Below are 23,877 nucleotides of genomic sequence, written 5' to 3'. Positions count from 1 at the left end.
TTGCCTAGCGCCACCGCTACAATCCCCTCAGTGCCATTAGTTTCGCTTCTCGCTTCCTCTTTTATTTTGTTGAGTTCTTTGAATTGTTTTAGGGTTGTAAACGTGCTATCTTTTTCATCAATATGTTTGTCACGGGTTTTTGAGATAATTCAAAAAATCAAGAGCCAAAGCAATATTGGGATATAAAAAATTTATTTTCTTTAATTTATTATTTTTTGGTTTAAATTTTCTGACGTGGCTTTTTATAAAAAATTAAAGTGCTGGCGTGACATATAAAAATGCCAAATAATATTTTTTTTTAATAATATTTTAATCGCCACATCAGCGCCACGTCAGCCAATAGGGTGTTTTGTCTGCCACCTCAGCTTTCCTGTTAGTTGGTTGATGGTAAGGACTTAAATGTCATGCGTTAATTGGTTTAGGGACTAAAAGTGGTAAAAATAAAATGTAGGGAACCAAAATGGAAAAAGTGCAAAATGTAGAAACTAAAAGTGCATTTACGCCTAAGTTAATTTGAAAAATGAAGCTGCTCATGCTATCCACCACAAGAAGTCCACAATATAAAGAAAGCTTAAAAAGAAAAAAAAAAATCAAGATGAAAAACGTTGAGGTGAGCAATGAGAAAAAAATTTGTTTATTTTTCTTTACACATGATAACGATCATTTACTATTTTTCTTTAGTTTTGAAATATGTAAAAAAAGAATAAATGCAAAATAAATATTGTTAATATAAATTTATATAATTAGTATAGCAATTGTGTAAATTTACACATTTTTAACTTGACTAATGTTGATGATTTTGGGATTTAAATGTGTAAAATTTTGCACTTTTTTTTCCCCATTTTACGTTACCTTGTGCAAATGCTCTAGAAGGGGTCTTTAACAAAGCAAGAAATGACTCGATAATAAAATGGGGTGGTGTGAAAGTGTTTACCAAAATCAAGGGTGCATTTGGTTAGGATGGAAAATGAGAAGGAGAAAAGTGGGAAGATAATAGTATGTGAGTATGTTTGGTTAGGGAGAAAAAATAGAGATATTTTGGTGGGTCTAAGAAATTTTTTTTTTTTTTTTTTCCTTACCCACCTTTGGGATGATTTATTTTATACTAACAACAATTTTTTATTATTGTTTTAAACTACTAACTTTTTATGTAATAGCCTAATAGAAGTAAAATTATACAAACATTATTTTTAATCTTTCATTTTATTCTCAACTAAATAAAAGAGTTTTTTAATAGTCTACTTTTTCACTTCAACCAAACATATTTGAGAGAAAACTAAATCTTTTCTATCCCCACCATTTTCTACACCCTCAGTTTTTTTCATTCATCAATGAAATGAAGCTTATGATTAATATATTTTATTTCGCCTAGAGACATACTCTTTCCCACATCTAAATCTTTAGAGCATTTGCATTAATATATCCTTAGAGCATTTGCTTAGAACCTATTTTTTCTGTCTAGCTTAGAACTTATTATTTGCATTTGCATTGTCAATATATCCGTCAAAAAAATAATTGAGAAAGAAAACATTGATGTAAATGAATACTCTAAAAAGGAATGCGTTTTTAGAATTATTTCTTGGGTTTTACTAATAAAATTCTTAAGGACATATATTAATAAATCATTTTAAAAAATTTATAAAAAATTAATTAATTATTTTGACAATTTTTTTAATTTATTACTAAAAATTTTTAAAAATAAATTATTTATGTACACTCTAAAAGATACGGGTAACCGAACTCTTATTTCTTTTACTAAAAGATAGTTATATTATTTATGAGATTAAATTAAAAACGGACCTGGCGTAAAAGGGAGTCAGGGACTATTTACACCCTTCAATGACATGATGCCACCTCATATTTTTACATATTAAAACAATAAACTTAACACACACAATCACTCCCTCACAAGAGTATCCAAAAAAAAAAATCACTCCCTCACAATCACAAATACCAACTAAATCTTCAAAAATCAAAACCCAGTTTCACCGTGAAAATCACATGATGCTCATAGTCCGAAAGTGCCACCAGGACCAGGTGGTTGTGATCAATACCTCACCTGAAAGCACAAATCCAAAGCCTCTCCCTCCGCCTCTGGTCGTCTGCACTTTCTTCTTCTTCTTCTTCTCCTTAGCAAATGCCAACCAAAACATTGTTTGATATATAATTCTTGATCAAACCCAATTTCCATTATCTCTGGATCTTTCTTGCCTTTTTTTTTTAGTGTGTTTTAATGTTATTTTAAAATTCTCTAGGACGGGTTAAGTAGATTCACATGGCTAGTGTGAAAGTGAAACAAAAGCCATTCTATTTTCTTTTTTTGCCTGATAATGCCGAAACCATCCTTCTCCTTGTTAATGTTGGCCATTTTTCAAAGTCTCAGTTACTTGGAGTTTCTGTTTACAAATCTCCAGCAACTTCTCAGACTTGGGAATTCCTGTTTTTTCTGCAGATGTTGGATTTAATTTTTTAACTTAAATTTGGTATTTGTGAGTGAGTGAGTGGTAGTGTGTGTTAACTTTTATTCTTTATTGATTTATGGGTAAATAAATTTCAGCTCCCACAGTCCACACTAGACACACTACAATGAAAATCTAAACAAAGTCTCATCTCCGTTCAGTGTCTGGTAGCCAATAAGATATGAGAACTTCAAATAGAAAGATGATCGAGGAGGAGATGAGAGAAATAAGATATGAGGTAAAAAAAATACTGAAAGAAAGAGAGAGATTCAAGCGTGAGATTAGATCCAAGGAAAAAGAAATAGAAATGACAGAGAGAAAGAGAAAACATGGCCCACGTGCGAGAGAGAGGGATGTGTAAAATTTGGGAAAGGTAGAAGTTATTAGGAAAATGCTGATGTGGAGATTTTTTATTGGAGGGCGTCAAATCCATGTTTTACGCCCTATCCGGACCAAAGTTTGCACCGCTTGGGCCTGGTTAAGTGCAGAACAGATAAAAGAAATTTTTCAGAAAAAGTAAAAAAAAAAAAATTTGAAAATGGTACCTATAAAACTGAAAAAGTAACATAAATAAGAAAAAAAAAAAAAAAAGGCAAAAATTTGTCAGGTAGAAGTGTGTTTAATAGTATCAGTTAACACAACCCTAAATTTTTTACAAGTATTTATTTTTTTAGATATTTTCTGACATGTATTAAATGTATGGTTGTTGCTCACTCAAATGATAATAATGATGTGCTCCTATTTCGTACTGGGGCGGCCCGCTTAGCAAAGACATGTTTGCTGACATTAATTGGTTCTGGCATTAAGCGTACGTTTAGGTTGTACGTTTTGCTCAATCAGTGTGTTTTGTGTTTTTTTAGTAGGTCTATAAATACTGTCTACAGACCATCAAGAACTGAAAAATGTGTATATTTATTAATTTTTGGATTGTACAGAACTATTTATATATTTAAAAATTATTTTATTACAATATTTTTAACAATAAATTTTTAATTTTCAACAAATAAACAGTATCTAAACAACACCTAATTAGTTAATTTTTAGAACTCTAAAACTGTTTAATTGTGGTGTTTAAATAACAATTTTCCTTATTTAAACAATTCAATATTTTCACAACACTTTTTTATTTATATATATTTTCTCGACACTTAAACAAGAGCAACACCGTTACCCAACAACGTTGTACTGAATCCTTACAAGAGCTTCAAGTTCTTTGTCTTAATTTGTCATGCAATAATTGTATGCACAGTAATGGAATAGATTGATTTGAAGTATGTACAAAGGGCATTTGCATTATTTTTAAGGGGATACAATAAGAAAAGGAAAAAAAAGTAAGATTAAAAGTAGCGGGAGACTCACAAGTCATACATAAAATAAGTAAAATGTTTGAAACTTATTTGTATAAAGTGAGAAAATGTCAAAAGTTATTTTAAAAAAAATTAAAACTTATATTATTTTAAATAAAATTAAGACAAAAAATAGTATAGAATTCACAAATAATTGATAATTTAAGCAAAAAATTAGTTTATAATTGGATGCTAAATGCACATGAGTAGCCTATTAATATTTATCAAAAATATAATTTTTTTGTAACTTTTATGTTAAATGTACAATAAAAAATAAAAATAACAGTTAGCTTATTCTATAAAAAAAAAGTTATAAATTAAATTATTATATCACAGAAGATAGTGAAAAAGTTGAGCTTGAGAGCATGATAGGAATCTCCTTTCTTCCCTTGGCTTTCTTTTCATATTTTTCTCTCCACTTGGTCCATTGACAACTTCACAACACTTCCAAGAACACCAAAATTCCTAACTCTTTGTTTTTTCCTCTAATCCTCTCATCTCTTTTCAAGAACATACTTTTCATACACATATCCTCTTAAAAATTCCAAGAAAACACTTTGCACCCATATATCCACCCATCCTCAAGAACAACCATCTCATTGTTCCCACCATCTCACATAAGGTAAATCTTTGTTTTACACTTTCTTTGCATTTTGTCAAGTGTGTGAGTGTGTTTATCTTTATTTCTTGTCTTGTTGTGATTAGATTATTCTACTCTTGTGGTTTTTATTTTATTATTATTTTTTTTTGTTAATTTGGGTTCTTATGGCTAGTGTGTAAATCCATTTTCAAGCCCCAAAATATGATATCCTCTTCTTGATCCGTGGTTAGGTTCTCGTGTTAGTTTAGGCCTGTTTGTTACACAAACCCAAGGACGTGCTGAGATATTTTATAAATTCTGTCAATATATACGTTTGCGTTTTTACATTCTCATCAATAAGTATGTTGTGTATTTTTGTATTTTTCATTCTTGTGAGTTGTGAGTATCTGTGATTATAGGTATATTTACGTTTCTATCGTGTTATATTTATGCAAATACGCATACAATAATGCATGTTTATGCATGCGTGATGAAATAAATGTATGAAAAATGCTATTCTCATAGTATTTTTCACAATATTTTTACAACAAATCTTAAGTAACGATTGCTATTGCCTGTTATTGATGGGTAAAAAAATAATTTTTGTAGTAAATTTAAATTAAAACCAATAACAACTTAATACTTAAATAAATTTATTGCAAAAGTGTTATGAAAATGTTATTGAGTAATTATTTTTCTAGATTTATATATATTAGATATATAAAACGTGAAAATAAACAACCACTTATGTTTTTGAGTCGTTTTAGAGTTTTTGTTTGTTCAGGTTGAGATCCGTTTTTGCCACATGGATCCAAGAGCTCACCTTGGGCGCCTCATTGGATTTGTCTTCTTAGCCATTGCCCATGTCCATTGGACTCATGGACCAGAAACGTGCTAAGTAAAATGCTTAGAATTGACCCATCTTTTTGCTCTAGCAATTACATACAGTGAAAACACAAATAGTTTTATCTTCTCACTTTTGATTCTCTCAAAATGTTCTATTCCTCGATCTTTTTTTTTTTTTTTTTTTTTAACCTCTTTTACCTTTCATTTTACTACTGTGTTATTATGAATATGGGTTAGAATAACTTGTTTGTTTATACGCTCATTGTAAATTACAACTTTACACAACCAAACAAGGACAGAGCAACATGAGTAGACACATAAGTCATCTTTCCTTCTTACTTCTTAGTCACTATCAATTCTTCTAACCATTATTAGAACAATAATTTTAGGACCACAAACTTTATCAAATTATTTTTCACAACTATCCTACATAGTTAATTATGAGTGGTAAAAAAAAAAAAAAAAACCGTAGAGGGTTCATATAAAAATAACAAGAAGTTGATATTAGTTTACCATATAGAATAGTGATGGAAAATAGTATGGTAAAGATTATGGTTCCAAAATAATTTTTTTTTAGATAAATAGTCTTTTTTTCAATTACTTCTAGTTTTTTTTTTTTATTATTTTTAATTGGAGTCAATAAATTCTTGTTGTTAAAAGTGCACTTGTGCAAGACATGGTCTCTTGCTTCATACCAATGGGTGAGTATATTGATGAAATGGAGATGCCTCTTGAGTTATTCTAGGACAACAACCTTTCCTACAATTCTCATATGTTGCATACTATAATTAGTTGCGGCAAAAAGTGTGTATGATTTGTGGTCCTAAAATTTTTGGACACCTCTCCCATTGTTGAGTTTATAGATATTACTTTTACACCACTCATACAATTTTTATTAGAGGAAATTTTGGAATATTATTTTTGTGCTACAATTTTTGTCACAATCCTAATTTGGCTAAGGTGGAGACAAAATGATAAAACAAGTGTTGTGGTCCATTTGGTTGAAGGGGTAGAAAAGTGGGAGGATAGAAAATATTTTAGTTTTCCCTCATGTTGTTTGATTTGGGGGTGGAAAAGTAGAGGGATAGAAAATGTAATTTGTATTAAAAAAAAAAGTAACAAATTAGGAGAAAAAAAGAGATGAACCAAAAAAATACAAAACAAAACATGTGAAAAAAAAAAAGATGAACACAACCAAAAATAAATAAATAAACAACCGAATGATGAGAAGTACAAAAAAAGGAAAAAACAAAGAAGGAAAAATTATTTTAAAAAAAAGGTCCCAAAGAAGAAACCAAGCAAAACCCAGTTAATGTTGCATGTTGCAGCATAGGGGTGCTTTAGTCCTGATTTTTTTCTTTCCATTTTTCCTAGCTTGCTAAAATCACACCAACCAAACACCCAAAAAAATTATTTTCTTTCAACTTTTTCCTCCCATCTTTTCCATCCTCCCTAAAATCTCTCCAATCATATGACCCTTATTTTTATTGATCTCTCCCAAACCTCAAAAGTAGATCAAACAAAAAACAATGGCTCACAAATGTCTTTCAGAACTATTTCTTTTTTTGTTATGGGCCTTCTGGCATATTGAATCATTGACAGTCTTGTCCAGTTTTTTTCATATCTCATTGTATTGGATTAAAAGATCTCAAAAATAATATAAATAAAAGTGAGAAAATATCAACTAGATGTAAGGTTTTTTGAGAAAGAGGTGTTAGGTTTTTATCATTCACATCTGGAAATGAAAAAACAAAAAAAAAACAAAAACAAAAAAACAAAAAAAAACAAAAAAAAAGTATTAAAAAAAAAAGCATTTTGCATCATCAAAAATAATTTTACTTATTTTACGTAACCACTTTAATAACACACCCTACATCTCGATATTTATTTTACAATTCATCTTACTAAAATAATACTATATTTTATATAGGAGGCAGAAAACAAAAATTATTTTTATTCTTTTTGTTGACATTAGAGGAGAGAGAGAATAAAAGGGAATAAAAATCTTATACATTTTACTATGTAACAAGATGAAAAAAAAAAAATTTATCCCAAAATGCCTCACCAGAAACTTTTGTGGATCTGATGCTACATACAATAAAATCTAAAATGGATTAAAATGCATTTTGCATCACCGGTTGCTAATGCCCATTACAAGGACAGGCCCAAAGCTAGACGAAAGGGGCACCAACTCTTTTTATTTTTATTTTTATTTTTAAAATACTACATATATACACACAAAATTTTAGAATTTATATCCAAAATTTTGTTTAAAAGAATCCGATAGAAAAAAACTTAGGCATCACATTTATATGAGCACTGTGAGATGAAATGTGCCTTAGGCACCAAGATTTTTTTTTTAAAATACTATATATATAAACACACAATTTTAAAATTTAACTCTAAAAATAAGTATGCCTCCTTGAAAATTTGGTTAAAAGAATCTAAAAAATTAAAAATTAGGCATCAAACTCATATGAGCAGTCTGTGAGATGAAGCGTGCCTTTGTAATGTGTTGTTTTTTTACTTTTTGTTAACTTCAAAACACATTTGTTAACTCTTTTATTTTTATTTTTAATATAAAAAACTTGTGTTGTTAAATTGTTTGACTATAGTTATTCATTTTTTGGTACCCAAAGTTAAAAGTTTTTATTTATTTATTTTTTTCTTAGTGACATTAATCATTTTTTTAGTTCAAAAAATAGTCAATCATATTGATTGTCAAGTTAGATTGTAAACATTATATAGTAAAACTGTTAATGCTCATTACATAGACAAACAAAGCTAAATAGGGTGTCCATGGCCTAGATTTTTATTTTATTTTTTAAAAGAAAAATGCTACATATGTATACACACACAATTTTAAAATTTAAATCTAAAATAAGTATGCATCCTTAAAAATTTGGTTAGAGGAATCTAATTAAAAAATTAGGCGTCAAACTCATGTAAGCATTGTGAGATGAAATGTGCCTTTGTAATGTGTTGGATTTTACTTTTTGTTAACTTCAAAACACATTTGTTAATTATTTTCTTTTTGTTTTTTTATTCAAAAGACTAGTGTTGTTAAGTTGTTTGACTATATTTGTCCATTAATTAATTAGTTTTTTAGATCAAAAAACCGATAACATATAATTAGATGATAAATATGATTTTAATTTATTGGTAAAGTATGGGAAATCTATTTGGCTTTTTCAAAAGAAAAATGCAAATAATTCATAAACAATTACTTTGTGCATTTTCTTTTATTGATTGGTCAAAGAATTTATTTAGAATGGCACCACAACTACTATAAATTTTTACTTCATAGAATTTACAAATTAATGTATCAATTTTTAGAAAACAACTAAAACCAATTGAAAATATATTTATTATATTGTTAATATAATACTAATAACATTCATTGTCATGTCAATTTGTAAATATTATATAGTAAAATTGGTAATAGTTGTGACTTTTTTTTATAATCTATATGATGCTAAATTTATTACAAATTTTAATGTCTCAAGAATATGATTGGTTTCACTTTTTTTTGTTGGATAGAGAGATAGTGAGGAGGATATAAATAAATGAACATTTAAATTACTATTTTTGGGAATCAATGACACATATCAATTTGTATGATTTATGCAGTAAAATTTGTAGTATCCCTAACCTCATTTTTATTTATTTATTATGTTTTTGATGTGACAAATCATGTTCATTGTCACATCAATTTATAAGCTTTTTTGCAAAATGTCAAAATTTAGGTGTAATTCCTTTGATGCAATTAATACATTAGGTTTCCCAATTTGATTCAATGTATATGTGTTTCAATTAATTGGAAAACCTAATTTACTGCTGTTAATGAGCATTATCTAAGTTTTACTCTTCATAAATTTTAGTAGCCGTTTCAAAGTTTCTCTTGTAGATATTTTGTAAATTAATACTAATAAATAACTACTAGTTTGCATTGAAACAAAATGGCTATACGTTGGTCCCCCAAGTTACGAAGGTTAAAATATTCCCCATTATATACTTATTGGTAGGTTAGGTCTCAAAATGGCTGCCAGAGTAATATAATTATCTATGTTTTTAGATTGTTGATCTTGGTGACAGGATGCTTGTGGTTTTATAGAGTACATAAAGCATGATATTAGAATCTGATATTTTCATGTTTTGTTTGTGCCCTTGTATTTGAGAGCTTATCTCAATAATATTAAATTGTGACTAAGTGTAATATTGTATCCCAAGTAATGATGTATAAGTTCTAACTGCTTGTTTTTTGTTTTCTCAGCAACTAAATCATACGGTCGGGAAGTATAAGAAACAATGGAATCAAACTCAAAACGCCAGAGAATTTCTTATTCTATGAAAAGCAATAGGCAAATAAAATATCAGGGTGGTGTTTCCTCAAGACGCCTGAACATTTTGACGGGAGTCATAGTCCGCGAAAAGGAAGATAGGATCAGCAATTTACCATGCAAAGTACTTTGTCACATCCTCTCATTTCTTCCAACAAAACATGCAGTGGCAACTTCTGTTTTATCCGCCAAGTGGAAGAATATTTGGGCTTTAGTCCCCATTTTAGACTTTGAGGATAGCTTATTGTTACATGAAGAAAACCTTATCAATAAACCAGTCGAAGATTTGAGAGTGAGCTTCTCAAGTTTTGTGGATAGAGTGCTCATTCTACACAATGCACCACGCTTACATTGGTTTCGTTTGAAATGTGCTCAAAATTATGAATCCTCACATGTCAATGCATGGATTTACCAAGCACTACGGCGTCATGTACAGAAGCTTCATCTGTGTGTCCCCACTGTGCACGGTGATCTTTTTAGAACTGAATCACTGGTTTACCTAAAACTAGGCACGAACTTTGTGCTCAATGTTCCTGCTTCTGTACTTTTACCAAGCCTTAAGACTCTCCATCTGAACTCAATTGAATTTTCAGATGATGCTTCGACACATAAGCTTATTTCGAGCTGCCCTGTGCTAGAACAACTATTTATAGAGGAATGTGGAATGAAAAACATACGTTGTTTTAACATTTCTGCCCATGCACTCAAGTGTTTGGCCATGGAATGTGCTATATTAGATAATGAATATGCTACAGAATTCTGTGGGTATAAAATTGTTATTGATGCTCCAAAACTTGAATACCTTAGACTATATGATTATGTAGCTGAAGGGTATCATTTTAAGAATCTAAAGTCACTAATTGAAGCTCAAGTGCATGTGGATTTAAGCACTCGAAGGATAGAACAAAGGGACCGTGCTTATTATGGTCAAAAAGCACTGGAGCTAATCAAAGGTATTCATAATGTCAAGGTCTTGCATCTAACCGGTGATTCTATGGAGGTTAGCTTTCCTAACACTTACATTTTGTCCTCTTAAAATCTTCTCTTTGGCTCTCTTTCAGTATGCTAGTCAATTACTTAAGAGTTAAGAGCAGTGACTTAAAGTCACGAGTTCTCTTGTAAATTGCAATTTATGTGTACTATGTATACACTTAGTTGTGTGCACTAATCATTTCTCATTACTTAATACGATTAAACAAGACATCTTTCGAGATTTGTTGATTTGACAAGTATTTTTTAATGAATGAAGGCTCTCATGTTATCGGGTAGCAACCTGCCTACATTACATAATGTGAGCCATTTGGAGGTAAATGTTAACAAACTTGTTGGATGTATGTTTTTGCCGGACCTACTCAAAAGCGTGCCTAACATACGAGCTCTTGACATTGGAGAGGTGAGTTTGTATTAGATTAGTCTTCACTACTAAGCACTATTTCTGAAACTTGTTTTTTGTAATTGTTATCAAACATATTGGATGGCAGTTTCTATCGAAGTTTCTATCGAACCGAATCAAAATTGTGCCTAACGTAGCTCTCGCCTTAAGAGAGGTGAGTTTTTATTTGATTAGTCTTCACTAATAAGCACTATTTCTGAAACTGAAGTTTTTGTTTTGTTTTTGTTATTGTTATCAAACATATTGGATGACAGTTTCTGTTGAACCGAATCAAAAGTGTGATTAACATACGAGCTCTCGACTTTGGAGAGGTGAGTTTGTATTTGATTAGTCTTCACTAATAAGCACTATTTTTTAAACTTAGTTTTTGTTATTGTTATTGTTATCAAACATATTGGATGATAGTTTCTGTCAATACAACTCAAAAGTGTGTCTAACATACAAGCACTCGACTTTGAGTTTGTATTTGATTAGTCCTTGCTGATAGGCAGTATTTCAAAAACATAGTTGATTTTTTTTAGGGCCTCGGAAGCAAGTGGGGAGTGGCGGAATACAAGGGCAGTATTTCCACAATTAGTCACAACATTTTTAAGAAAGCCATAGTCCAAGAAGCCGAAGACAGGGTTTATCATAGAGAAAAGGAAGAGAAAGATGGAATCAACAGATTACCGTACAAAGTGCTTTGCCACATCCTATCTTTTCTTCCAACAAAATATGCGGTAGGAACATCCATTTTATCCACCACGTGGAAGAATCTTTGGTCTTCAGTACCCAATTTGGACTTTGATGATGAGTTATTGTTACATGGAAGAAGGCCTGGCAGTAAATCAACACAAGATTTGAGAGTGAGCTTCTCAAGTTTTGTGGATAGAGTGCTTAAACTACACAACGCACCACGCATACACAGGTTTCATTTGAAATGTGGTCAAGACTATGAACCCTCACAGGTGAATGCATGGATTTGCAGTGCAGTGTGGGGTAAAGTTCAAGAGCTTGATCTCTGTTTCCCCATGAGAAACTCTAAATACTCTCTATATTGTGGCCTTTTTACATCTGCATCACTGGTGTACCTTAAACTAGGAACAAAATTTGTGCTCAATGTTCCTGCTTCCGTATTTTTACGAAGTCTCAGGACCCTCCATCTGAATTCCATTGAATTTTCAGATGATGACTCAACTCAAAAGTTATTTTCTAGCTGCCCTGTGCTAGAAGAACTGTCTATAGTGAAATGCGGAATGAAAAGAATACGTTGCTTTAAGATTTCTGCCCCTATATTGAAGCGTTTGACCATTGAATGTGCTATAGAGGATGAATATAGTACGGAGTTCTGTGAGTACAAGATTATCATTGATACTCCAGCCCTTGAGTACTTTAGATTATATGATTTTGTGGCAGAAGGGTATGATTTAAAGAATCTAAAGTCACTAACTGAAGCTCAATTGCATGTTGAATTAAGCACTCCAAAGTTGGAACAAAAAGGCTATGCTTACTATGGTCAAAGACAGCTGGAGCTAATGAAAGGTATTTGTAATGTCAAAATCTTGCATTTAACTGGCGATTATATGGAGGTTAGCTTTCCTAACTCTTATATTAGATCATTGATCAATATAAAATCTTTTTCTCTGGCTCGATTGAATATTAATCTTTGTTGCTTGAAGGTTCTCAAGTTATCAGATTGCAACCTGCCTACGTTACATAATGTGAGCCATTTGAAGCTGAGCGTTAACAAACATGCTGGATGGCAGTTCTTGCCGGACTTACTCAAAAGCTTGCCTAACCTACTAGCTCTCTTCCTTCCAATGGTGAGTTTGTATTTGATTAGTTCAGGCTGATAAGCAGTATTTCTGAAACTTGGTTTTTCTATTTTGCTTAGGGACTTGTACATGAGCGGGGAGGAGATTGCCGGTGGGATCAACCTGATTGGGTTCCTCGTTGCTTGTTGTCTTGTCTCAAGAAAATATTAATTTGGCAATTTCAGGGGCAGAAAGGTGAGTACAAGCTGGTGAAGTATTTGTTGCAGAATGCAAGCGTTTTAAGTGTGTTCAGTATAAAATCTCATAATAATTTGACTATAGAAGAAGAATTGAAGATTAGTAAGAAGTTGTTGTTGTTGCCAAGGGGCTCAAAGACATGTCAGGTTGTATTTTCATGATTCTACTTCCTATTTTGTATAAAAATTTGTTATCATTGAAACTTTATTAGGGTAAACAAATACAAAACAGCACAACGGGGTCATACAATTTACGCGATTGGCTTGTTACACACTACCACAATGCTGTGTTAAAAAGACCTACACTTGTTCCTCATTTAGACTGAGGTCGCCTTGGATGATGGCCTGCCTATTGGCTTGTTTGTACTCCTGAGCGTTACCAGTGCAAGCTCAAGGATCCCTTTTGGATGCAAGTGGAAACAAATCTCCATTCCTAGCAACCCATATTGCCCATGTTAGCATCAAAACCATTGCTCAACTCAAACTATTTATCCCCACATTTGGTGTTAACTTGTTCAAGGAAGGCTGCAAAATCTGTTTCTGAATCCTTGCTCCACTTATGAAAAGTTTCCTTCGTCGATGATTCTGCATTCGTTGCTAAAGGGCACTGCCTCAAGATATGCAATGTAGTTTCATACTGCTGTAGCAAATGCCGCATGATGCTTCAATCTCTGCTACTCGGCTTCTCAAATTCTTTCTTCTTGGAAGAATTTTGGTACATTCCCTCTCAACACAAAGTGCTTAACCTTTGTTGGGATAACTGGAGAGTCTGTTTCATGGTCAGGATTGGTATGAAGTAAATCTATGGCTAGAATATGCCAACATCATTTAAAACAAAACAATTAATGCTAATTAGAGACTTTAATGGGGCATAACTTTAATCTCATTGTTCAACTCTTCGACAACACCAAAAGCCATTGTTCAGGGTCAGAGGTAGCCTTTGACTTGGGGGCAATCGCCCCTCCCAATTTTTTCTTAAAAAAAGAAAAGAAAAGAATATATACCAGTATTAATCTTAGCAATTTTGTTCTATAAAATTAGATTTTGTCCTCTTCATAATATTATTAGTTCTTTTAAGAGTGATGTTATAATCACAAATTTTTCAACAATATTTTTATAAACTCTTGAGGTAGCAAATTCTTATTGGTTCGTATCTAAACTCACAATTTACTCCATTTTTTTACTTACCAATAACCACTCATTATATCAGTATTTTGTAAAAAAAATTGTAGCTCTCCCATTTTCTTCTTTTTAAAAACCATAAAAAAATCTATAAATTTAAAATTTAATACAAAATATATAAGCCCAAAAAAATTAGCCTAACAACAAAAATTACCAATAGTGAAACTAAAAAAAATTAAGTTTTATCAACCAATTTTATCCAAAACAAACAACCCAACCTTTTAAAAAATTTCAAACAAAATAATTGTCCTTACCTAACAACAAGCATCAAAGTCACAAAAAAAAACACCTTAAGGTGCGTTTGGATACCTCTTATTTTACTGAAAGCTGAAAACTGAAAACAATAAAAAAATAATTTCTAGATTACTTTTCATACCAAAACACTGTTCATTTGCCTATTTGCACTATTCATGTCCCATGAACAGTGCAATAGGCACTAGTTTAAAAAAAAAAAAAAAAAAACAAATGGCTGAAACGCATCTGCTTGAAAACGCAAACGCAATCCAAACGTCTTCTTAGTTGCTAAGCCATCATGCATAGCCAGCAACAAAGTCGATCCTTATATATAAGTCCTGGCTTCATCCCTGGTTCAACTCTTTGACAACATGTTGTTAAGTTTACTTGGAGAGGGGAAAAAAGGCTGAATACTTATAACAAAACAAAGAACAGGGAAGCAGGAAGACGAAAAGACTGAAGTTGTTAGATTGATTAGAGTTGCTGGGTTGAATCTATTATTAAGTGAACAATCTACCTCTACTTCACATTCACACAGGTAAACACACTTCTCTTTCTCTGTTCCGTTACTTTCTCTCTTTGATTTTTTGTTCTATTTGTAATGCATTCATTTGGTTAATTGGCAATTGGGTTGGGTTCTCCTTTCTTATTGGCATTTTCTTTTTCTGGATTTTGTTTCATTTTTCGTTTGGTTGCTGAAAACGAAGGAAAGTGCTTGTCCACATGTGATAAACAAATATCTCCTCTTTTCAACATTAAACTATCTAGAATAAAAATCACCTCATTTGTGTAGATTGAGAAAAAGTATATATCTTGGCAAAATAACTTTCTTCTTTCAAAAAAAAGAAGAAATTACAACTTACACTTATAGTTTGATCGAAATTTAAGTTGCATACATGTGATTTGAAATTTGACACTTTACCCACTTGAGGTTAACTCAATTAAAATTTAGTGACCCAAAAACACAAAAAATAAAAATAATAATAATAATAAAATAAAAATACAAGATCAAATAAGATAAAAAGTAACCCAAACAGAACACTTGCATCATAGGATTTCAAACCACAGGTTAACAACTTAAATTTTGATTAAATTTCAGGTGGGTAAAATGTCAAATTTTAAACCACATATAGGTAATTTAAATTTTGGTCAAATCACACGAGGGTAAGTTGTAATTTATCCATATCCACGTCGAAATAATTTGCTAACTATTCCTGAATTCTTTCAGTCTAACTCTAAAGTCTAGAAAGACAATGCCGACAAATCTTGGGCACTCAAATTTCCTACCAATTCAAATTTCCTGATTTGTGTTGCAAGGTATTGAGGTAGGAAGAGTTAAACAGATGGGATGTCCTTGTGCATTTCTTCAGTCTCTTGTAGGTTCTCATGTCTGCATGCCAATAGACCATTTGGGAGTTCCCAGGCTTTGTCCAGTGGGCTTTTATCAGATGACATCAGCATTGGGTAGATAGTGCTATCAAGGGCACTTTAATACTTTATTGAGTTCAAGGTTTCTAGAAATAGGAATTGTTTCTTGCTGTTGTACACAGATGACACCTATGTTCTGTTTGATCTCAATTTGTATCATTTCCATGTTTGTATTGTATATAGGGATTTTTCCGGCCTGGAGAGGGGAGGGAGGAGAGAACTGGGGGCAAATTTTAAATCTCTCTTGGTCAACATGAAGGATCATTGATGTGTTGGTTTTAGGGTATTGTAGATTGGTTTAGGAAGTATTATTTTAAAAAGGTTTTGGTGTATTTTTCCATCTTTGGAGTCTTATGATTCACATGTGGCTTCTGTAAAGACTACAGTCTATGCATGATTGCAGAGGAAATAGTGTAAGTAAAAGATGAGAAGGAAAAATGAATATGTGGAACACACACACACAGGGAGAGAGAGAGATCTTAGCAATTATGCCAGGTAAAGAAACCAATAATAATAATAATAATAATAATAACCCTTACTAGTTACTACTTACTATAACAGTAAAATGAACCATACGTGCTGTTGGTTACCTGCTATGTTAACACTATCAATTTGCTAGTTGCTGCTGCACCGCTTTAGGACTTGACGAAGGTAATTTATGCTGACTACCTAACCAAAAATTACAAAGTATGAAGCCAGATTGACTATGTACCCGTTTGTTTCAGCGTTTATAACCCAAAAGCCGCGTTTTCAAAAAAACCAGCTTCAAATTAGTGTTTGGTAAGTATAAAACGCAACTTTTTGGAAAAAGTTGCGTTTTGAGTTTGTGAAGAAAACGCGCATTTGCAAAATGGAGCTCGGGAGGTCCATAATCAGAAAGTCCGTGCGCGTTTCAACAATATTACCATTGAGGCAGTGTTAAATTACCAAATTGCCCACTGTGCTGCTACAAACGTCCTCTCCATGCTGCTCTGTTACAGAACAAACACAACAATCTTTCTCTCAAACATCTCTAAACTCAAGCATAATCAGATAATCAGAATACAAACTCAAAAACACAGTTTTAAAATTAATCAAATCATAACAACAACAACAACAACAAAAAAAAAAAAAAAAAAAAAGACAAAGGACAGAAGCCAGCTGACCCATCTGGATTGGATTGGGTTGGGGACGAAGATGAGCAACAGCACGAAGATGAGAGCTCCCTGGAATGTTCTTGAATGAGGAAGAAAAGGAAAATTTTCTTATCACAGAGAGAGTTTTAGAATCAAGTAAAAAAAAAAAAAAGAGAGAGAGAGGGAGCTGGAGAAAGAAAGAGCTCCTAGATCGTTCCAAATGAGGGAGAATGAGGGAGAAAAGGAGAGTAAAAGAGGGGGTAGAGATAGTGGACAATGTGTGGAGGAGAAAAAAAAGAAAAAGAAATAAAAAGTATGGTTGAGAGTGAAATGAAGAAAGGAAAAATAATATAAAAAATAAAAAATCCTAATTGAGAAATGCTACTGTAATATTTTCACAATAAATTTTAAATAACAAATTGTTATTAGTTAATATTGGTTAGTAAAAAAAAAATTTGTGGGTTCAAATTAGAACTAGTAATAACTTTCCATATAAATTTTGTTGTGAAAATATTACAAAAAATGTTGTGAACGTAACACATCTCATAATAAATTTTACACAGTAATTTGTTATTGGTTCTCATTTGAACCTACTAATGACATTATTATTTTTCTTATTTACCATTAACAACTTGTCATATAGACTTTATTGTGAAATTTTTGTAAAAATGTTATTTCCATAACTTGCATTAAGAGAGATAATTAAAACAAAAAAATTCACTTATATATATATCTTGTCCTTTTTGGTAATTTATAACTCAAACCTCCACTTTTATAAGTGCTAGCCAAACACTCAGCTTTTTCAAAAAGTATTTTTTAACAGTTTTTACCAAACACTCAGCTTTTCAAAAATGCACTTTTTCACAATACACTTTTTGAAAACTCCACTTTTTCATTATGCACTTTTACAAAAAGCTAAACCAAACTCAACCTATATTATTACCATTTCATACAAAGAATATATATCCTGTATGAACTTAACTTTTACCTTTCTTGTTAACATGCACGTCATCAAGGATATATATGAAGGAATAATGGGCCGCACTAGTTGTTGATGTCATGATACTTGGCCAAATTCAATATTGATGTTAGATCTTGATTGTTTGTCTGGCTGGTACAGTTGAAAAGGGAATTAGAAACTTTCTTTTAACAGGTTAAGCCTTAAACACCTCCATCAGTGATAGTATCCGACTTTTAAGTTGTATTTAAAACTTGTTCCATCACTTTTTTACTGTATTGGAGATTTTATTATGCCCATATTTTGCTTTCTTTTTTGAATTATATGTTAGTGGATGCTGTCTTTTTGTTACCATCATCTCATTGTTAGACCAATTTCTTGTAAACATAATTAATTAGATCAGGTTCTTGTAAACATAATTGCCCAAAAGATCCCAACCAACCAAAACCGTCTTTTACCGGTTTTGGCGTTTTATCTGACTAGTACTCCTGAGATACCCTCCTCCTTTTTTTACAGAGATATAAAGGTAATTTGGTTTGGAGTGTGTAGTATTAGAGCACTGTATTGGATCTTTTGCTGTTGAAATGTTGGTTGAAGACGTGGAAATTAAGGGACAAATCCAAATTAATGTGGGTTTGGGCTGAAAATTTTGTGTGTTGGTGTTGGAAGAGAGGATTTGCTTACACAAACGATCACATTAGTTTCAGCAAGATTTGACATGCTTAAGGAATTGTCTTTCAAGAAACTAATTCCATTTGTAGAGACAAAATTAAGAGTAGATATTGAAATTCTTTAAAAAAAAATGTAAAGACAAAAAAAAAAAAAAAAAAAAAAAAAAAAAAACCTATATCTGCACATCAGTTTTTAAAACAGTACTAATTTGCCAACATTTGTTTGAAAACTTATTAAGCCAGAAAAAAAAAATTAAAAAAATTTTTTTGCCTCAAAATAGTATACGACAGTAAAATTGATATAAAAAAATTTCCATCCCGATAATCAAACCGGAATAGTCATAGTCATTTAATGTTTGTCATATTCCTCAGCAAAGAAAAATAACACTACATTTCGGAGAGACTATCTTGAACTATGATAATTTAATTATAGTAATATTGGAAGAAAACCTTTTGGAATAAAAAGGAAATGTTAGGTGAGGCTCAAGTGTCAAGTGGTTTTTTTTTTCTTTAAAATAATTATTATATGCTCATATTGTGTAATTTGGTACTGTATGTATTGTTATATGATTATTTAAAAAGAAAAGAAAAAAATTATTTAAAAAGTTAAAAAAATTTAGAATTTTAAAAACAAAAGGAAAATAGAAAAAGGAATGGCTTGACTAGCATGTATACGAGTCAGATTTATATAACTTAGTATTTGTTATTGAGGAAAAAAAAAAAAAAAAAAAAATGAGGTGTGCTAAATCAGTCCGTAGTACATGTCAATTCAACTTGCTTGGCATATTCTAAATTCTCCTACAGTATGTATCGGTTATTTTTTTTCTTTGTTTATTTCCTTTCCAGGGAGCAACACTCATATGATCTTTCCCCTAATCTATTTCCTCCTTTACTTTAATATCTTTGGAATATTAACTCCTCCCCTGTTCATGACACAAACACAAGATTACTCCCTTTTTACAGACGCAGGTTGTGACTTGATAGGTCTATGTAACAACTTATTTAGTTAAAATTGAACTAAAGTATGCTTGTATCTTAAAAAAATTGAAAAGATAAAAAAATGCGGGAAAAGTAAGGTTCTAAAAAACTGTACATAAAAATTAAAAATTGAACTTATAAACTCATGTCAAACACATTCTAAGAGTTTCTGTATTGCTTGCCGAAAATGAGTGGTTCAAGTGATGGTGGTTCAGCGAATGTGTTGTACCTACAATGATAAACCTATCAAAACTTTGGTAGTATATATGATATTACTTTTACCGTCACATGACATGACATGAGTTGATGAGTTAACATTGAAAACCCCTTTTTTTTTAGTCTCCTCCCTATTTTTCTTTTAAAAAAATTTAATAATTCTTTTTCTTTTTGAAAATTTCATTTCTCTTGATGGATATTCACTCTAATACTTGAAGGGTTGTCTTTCAATTATTATTTTTAAACTATATTAATTTTTTAAAGATATGCTATTTTGTTGCCATTATTTTTTAGCTTGTGGTATCGTTAGTTATTTACTTCCAAACCGCTGATTCAATCCGACTCATCATTCAATGAACTATTCTTGTCTTTAATCACATTCCTTCTAAATCATTATAATGTGACATTTTATTAAAATTTCAAGTTTTGACCTCGAATATATTTTATATTTGATTAAAATTTTCTTTAAACTAGACAATTTCTCGAAACTTTAGGTTGATTTTCAAATTTTTTTTTTTTTTTTTACATTTTCAATAAAAATGTCCAAGGTCTGCCAAGGTTTGCGTCCACCCTACTCAATATGTATAAAACAAAAATACCATGAACCATGCAACCAAACATACAACCCTTTAACACCCCCATTTTAGGCCGGACAATACCTTCCTAAGCCCTAGAGCATGGGGATTGAGGGTGGGTCTCGGTTTCTAACTCCAGGGTAGCATGTTAGGATAAATTATGATAGATTAATAACTAGTTCAAAAAAGAAAAATCACAAGTACAAATGTACAATAGTTTCTAACTAATTAGGATTCAATCTTTTCCTTCAAGAATCTTATCCTTTAATCCTTTAAAGGTACTGTTTGATTTTTTCCATGAAAGAAAATTTAAATTCAAATTCCCATTCCTACATATTTTAGTTATTCAAAAGGAAAAAAAGAAAAAATTCAGCCTTTATCATTTAAACTTTCTTAAACAAATTCTAGAAAACATTGTCATATGTTGCTTATTACGCTTGACTACTCCCTCATAAGAAAAAATTCACCAATAAGGTGGTATTAACAATCATTAAGTTTAGTGACACAGCGGGTTCCAGTTAGCTCAACTAGTAAAGTTTCTAATGGTTGTATAAGAGATTTGTGATTCAATCCCCGCCTACACCAAAAACTAATTGGTGTTTTAGTCTAATATTAAAGAGCTATCATCAGGTTTTCTCTCTCTCTCTCTCTCTCTCTCATATATATAAATATTTATATGATTTGTTGTTATTGGTGTATAATAATAATAATAATAAGAGAAAGTGTAAGTACATATTTTTTGTTCAAATGTAATGTAAAGTGTATACTTATACTTGCACCTAAACCAAGTAAAAGTGATATTGTTTAAATCTTTGTTAAAAATATTAGGGCAAAAGTTTAGCTCCAAATTTACTTGGAACATTATTCTTCAACTCACAACGTGAAAATTAGTAAGACTATTCATGTATATTATTTAGAATAAAGTTTGGTTGCAAATTAATTTGTAGCTATCCTTTCCAACTAATTACGTGATGATTTATAAGATTATTCATTGCATTATTTAAACATATCATATGACACATTAAAAAAGTTACACAACTAAAACTACAAATGATTTTTTTTTTTTAATCATGGATTAGAGTAAGATCGCTTCAAACTAGTTTAGAATTAAACTTTATTTTATTATTTAAACAAGTTGCATGATTTATAATTAAAAAAAAATGACATTGTTTGGGAGGGGGGGGGGGGGGCGAGGATCGAGGATCGAGGAGTCCAATCTAAGGACGAATTTGCCTAATCCAGGCAAAGGCAAGTAAGCAAACTTTGTGTACCAAGAAGTCCCGGCTCCGTTCCTAGTTATGTGTAGGGAGTGGAGTTTGTCATATGCTTTTGTATTAGAACCTCATTATCTCTCCTTTTTGTGTGTGTGATTTTTAAAAAAATAAATAAATAAATGAATAAAGGAGAAGAAGAAGACCTCCCTAATAGTATTATACTTTAAACGATTCTAACCTAATATTGACAATTAATAGAGTGCGGAGGGAGAAGCCAAACGGTAGCAACGAGCCTGTGATAGTAAGCCCATGAGCCCAGGGAAAAAGTTGGGAAATAAAATATGACCAAGTTGAATAGAGTTGGCCCAACCCATAAACCCTATGAAGGTAGACCAATAAGTTAGGAAAGAAAGGGAGGGAAGCACGATCATTCGAGTCTCTAAAGGGAACTAGCCGAGGATCAACTCCACCTTGGTTATTATGAGGAGCTCCTTGCCCTTAGCCACAAGAGCCCTCCTAGAATGGTGAAGAAAGACAAGAAGTTGTTCAGATCAGGGATGGACCTAGGTGGGCACTTGGGCCCCTCGGGTCCAAATTTTTATTTTTTTAGTTATTATATATTTCATTTTTGTAGTTGGGCTCCCTTTTCAAAATCTTAGGCCTCCTTCTCCTTAATCAACCTAAATAGCCTAACTCAAATAGCAACTATCCAACCCAAAAACAATATAAAAAAATTCACATTCGTGAGTGTATTTTAGTAAAAAAACTATTTTACCACCAAAGAACCAAAAAATCATATGTTATTGGAGAAATTAAAGCTAAATTTTTTGCAATTACAGTAAATTGGTATAAATACCAATTGACTACAGCAAGTTATTAAAAATAAAATAAAATATTTTATTAAGATTATATATCTTCCTTCAATTAAAAAAAAAAATCAAATTCTCTCTTTTCCTTTATTATTTAACGAGTTGTTCATATTATTTTAAATTAAGTGATAAAAAAAAAATTTGATATTGGGTGTATTGTAAAGTGAGGTGGTAAAATAGATAAAGTAGATTTTGAGGTGCGAAAAGTTAAAATTTTTAGCACCACCACTATGAATGCTCTAACTTTAACCCAAAAAAAAAAAATCCTAATGAGCCTAGTATTAAAAAAAAAAAAAAAAAAGTACTTGATTTTGTCTTTGTTGGTAGATATTCGCATTTTAATGTATTTAGAAGCAATAATTTTGTATATTTATAATTTTTTAATACTATACGAATATTTATTTGGATTTTTTTTTTTTTTTTTTTCTTCTTCTTTATACTCTGGCCTCTACTAACTTAAAATCCTAGATTTGTCCCTAGTTCAAATCAAAGATCAAACAAGTTCAAGTATCCAAAAGAGGAAACGTCTAACTTAAGCAACCATCCCCTCTACATTAAATGACTTTAACCTACTAGCTATACTGCATTTGATGCTAAATGACCCGTCAGAGTAGTGCTAAGCACCCATTTTTCCATCCACTTTCACCTCAAAAAAGAATGTAGAAATGCAAGATAGGAAAGTCTCTCCCCCTCTCAAAATCCACCCTTTAGGTGAACAGTGAGGGAAGGACCTCCTTTAGTATAAGAAGGAACTGATCCCCCGTGCGCAAAGGATTCATAAAACTTCTCAATAAAAAAGTGTCGTGTAAACATTGAACAGATATAAACAGTTTGTACGTTTGGGTCTACTATAGGTTGTTGGTCCATATTTATTAATTAGTTGTATCGGTTGGGCCCTTGTCAATTTCAAGCGGATTTTACCTCATACAATGAGAAACCACGTTATTCAGTTAAGGGAATTCTAGAATCAGACTAAATTTATTGTTCTCCTTGTTTTGTCAATAAATTTCTTGAGGTTTTCTGACTTACAGAGTTTTTTTTTTTTGAAGTGAGAAACAGCTCATTTTATGCGTGAACACTTTGTTACGTCAAAATCTTATTGACGTGCGCATTTCACGTGAGATTGTCTGTCGGTGGGGCCACCACCTCTGAGACAATCCAAATTTTTATTAGAATGATATTGTTTAATGGGTCTGACTCTGAACTGTTTACAGATCTACATATTTTTTATTCAGCAATTTTTTTTTGTTAAAAATAAATCTCAAATATTTAAAAATTATTTTATTAAATATTTTCAGTTTTTTATAAAATAAACGGTATTCAAATAGATACTTAGAGCAGTTAAATTTTTACCATTTTGACACCATAAAAAATCACGTTATCAATTTTAACTTATCATTTTATAACCTATATCATTGATTCTATTTTAGCTCCACTTCATTTAAATAATTTTTCTTTATTCTTTTTTTATCATTTTTTTTTA

General features: G+C 31.3%; 1 protein-coding gene across 2 annotated transcripts; it reads left to right on the top strand.

Moving 5' to 3' along the window:
- Window positions 1–4,166: 4,166 nt before the first annotated feature.
- On the top strand, window positions 4,167–13,185 carry LOC126694686 (uncharacterized). 2 transcript variants are annotated; one of them, XM_050391077.1, is made up of 9 exons: window positions 4,167–4,427; window positions 5,170–5,283; window positions 9,505–10,571; window positions 10,821–10,964; window positions 11,053–11,118; window positions 11,219–11,275; window positions 11,486–12,532; window positions 12,623–12,766; window positions 12,838–13,185. In XM_050391077.1, the coding sequence occupies exons 3-9, from the start codon at window positions 9,540–9,542 to the stop codon at window positions 13,114–13,116; spliced, it is 2,769 nt and encodes a 922-aa protein (XP_050247034.1). In that variant the 5' UTR covers window positions 4,167–4,427; window positions 5,170–5,283; window positions 9,505–9,539; the 3' UTR covers window positions 13,117–13,185. The 2 variants fall into 2 exon arrangements, with proteins under 2 accessions (XP_050247034.1, XP_050247033.1); XM_050391076.1 differs by lacking the exon at window positions 5,170–5,283.
- The last annotated feature ends 10,692 nt before the right edge of the window (window positions 13,186–23,877 follow it).

The sequence above is a fragment of the Quercus robur genome, chromosome 8 (genome assembly GCF_932294415.1).
Source record: "Quercus robur chromosome 8, dhQueRobu3.1, whole genome shotgun sequence".
In the NCBI taxonomy this organism is placed as follows: domain Eukaryota; kingdom Viridiplantae; phylum Streptophyta; class Magnoliopsida; order Fagales; family Fagaceae; genus Quercus; species Quercus robur.
This window is presented reverse-complemented; position numbering and strand designations above follow the sequence as displayed.

Bases quoted from the DNA above. Each gene is read 5' to 3' on its own strand.
- LOC126694686 (XM_050391076.1), top strand. From the start codon at position 9,540: ATGGAATCAAACTCAAAACGCCAGAGAATTTCTTATTCTATGAAAAGC. The intron at 11,119-11,218 runs GTGAGTTTTTAT...ATTGGATGACAG, and splicing joins TAGCTCTCGCCTTAAGAGAG to TTTCTGTTGAACCGAATCAA. The intron at 12,533-12,622 runs GTTAGCTTTCCT...TGTTGCTTGAAG, and splicing joins TAACTGGCGATTATATGGAG to GTTCTCAAGTTATCAGATTG.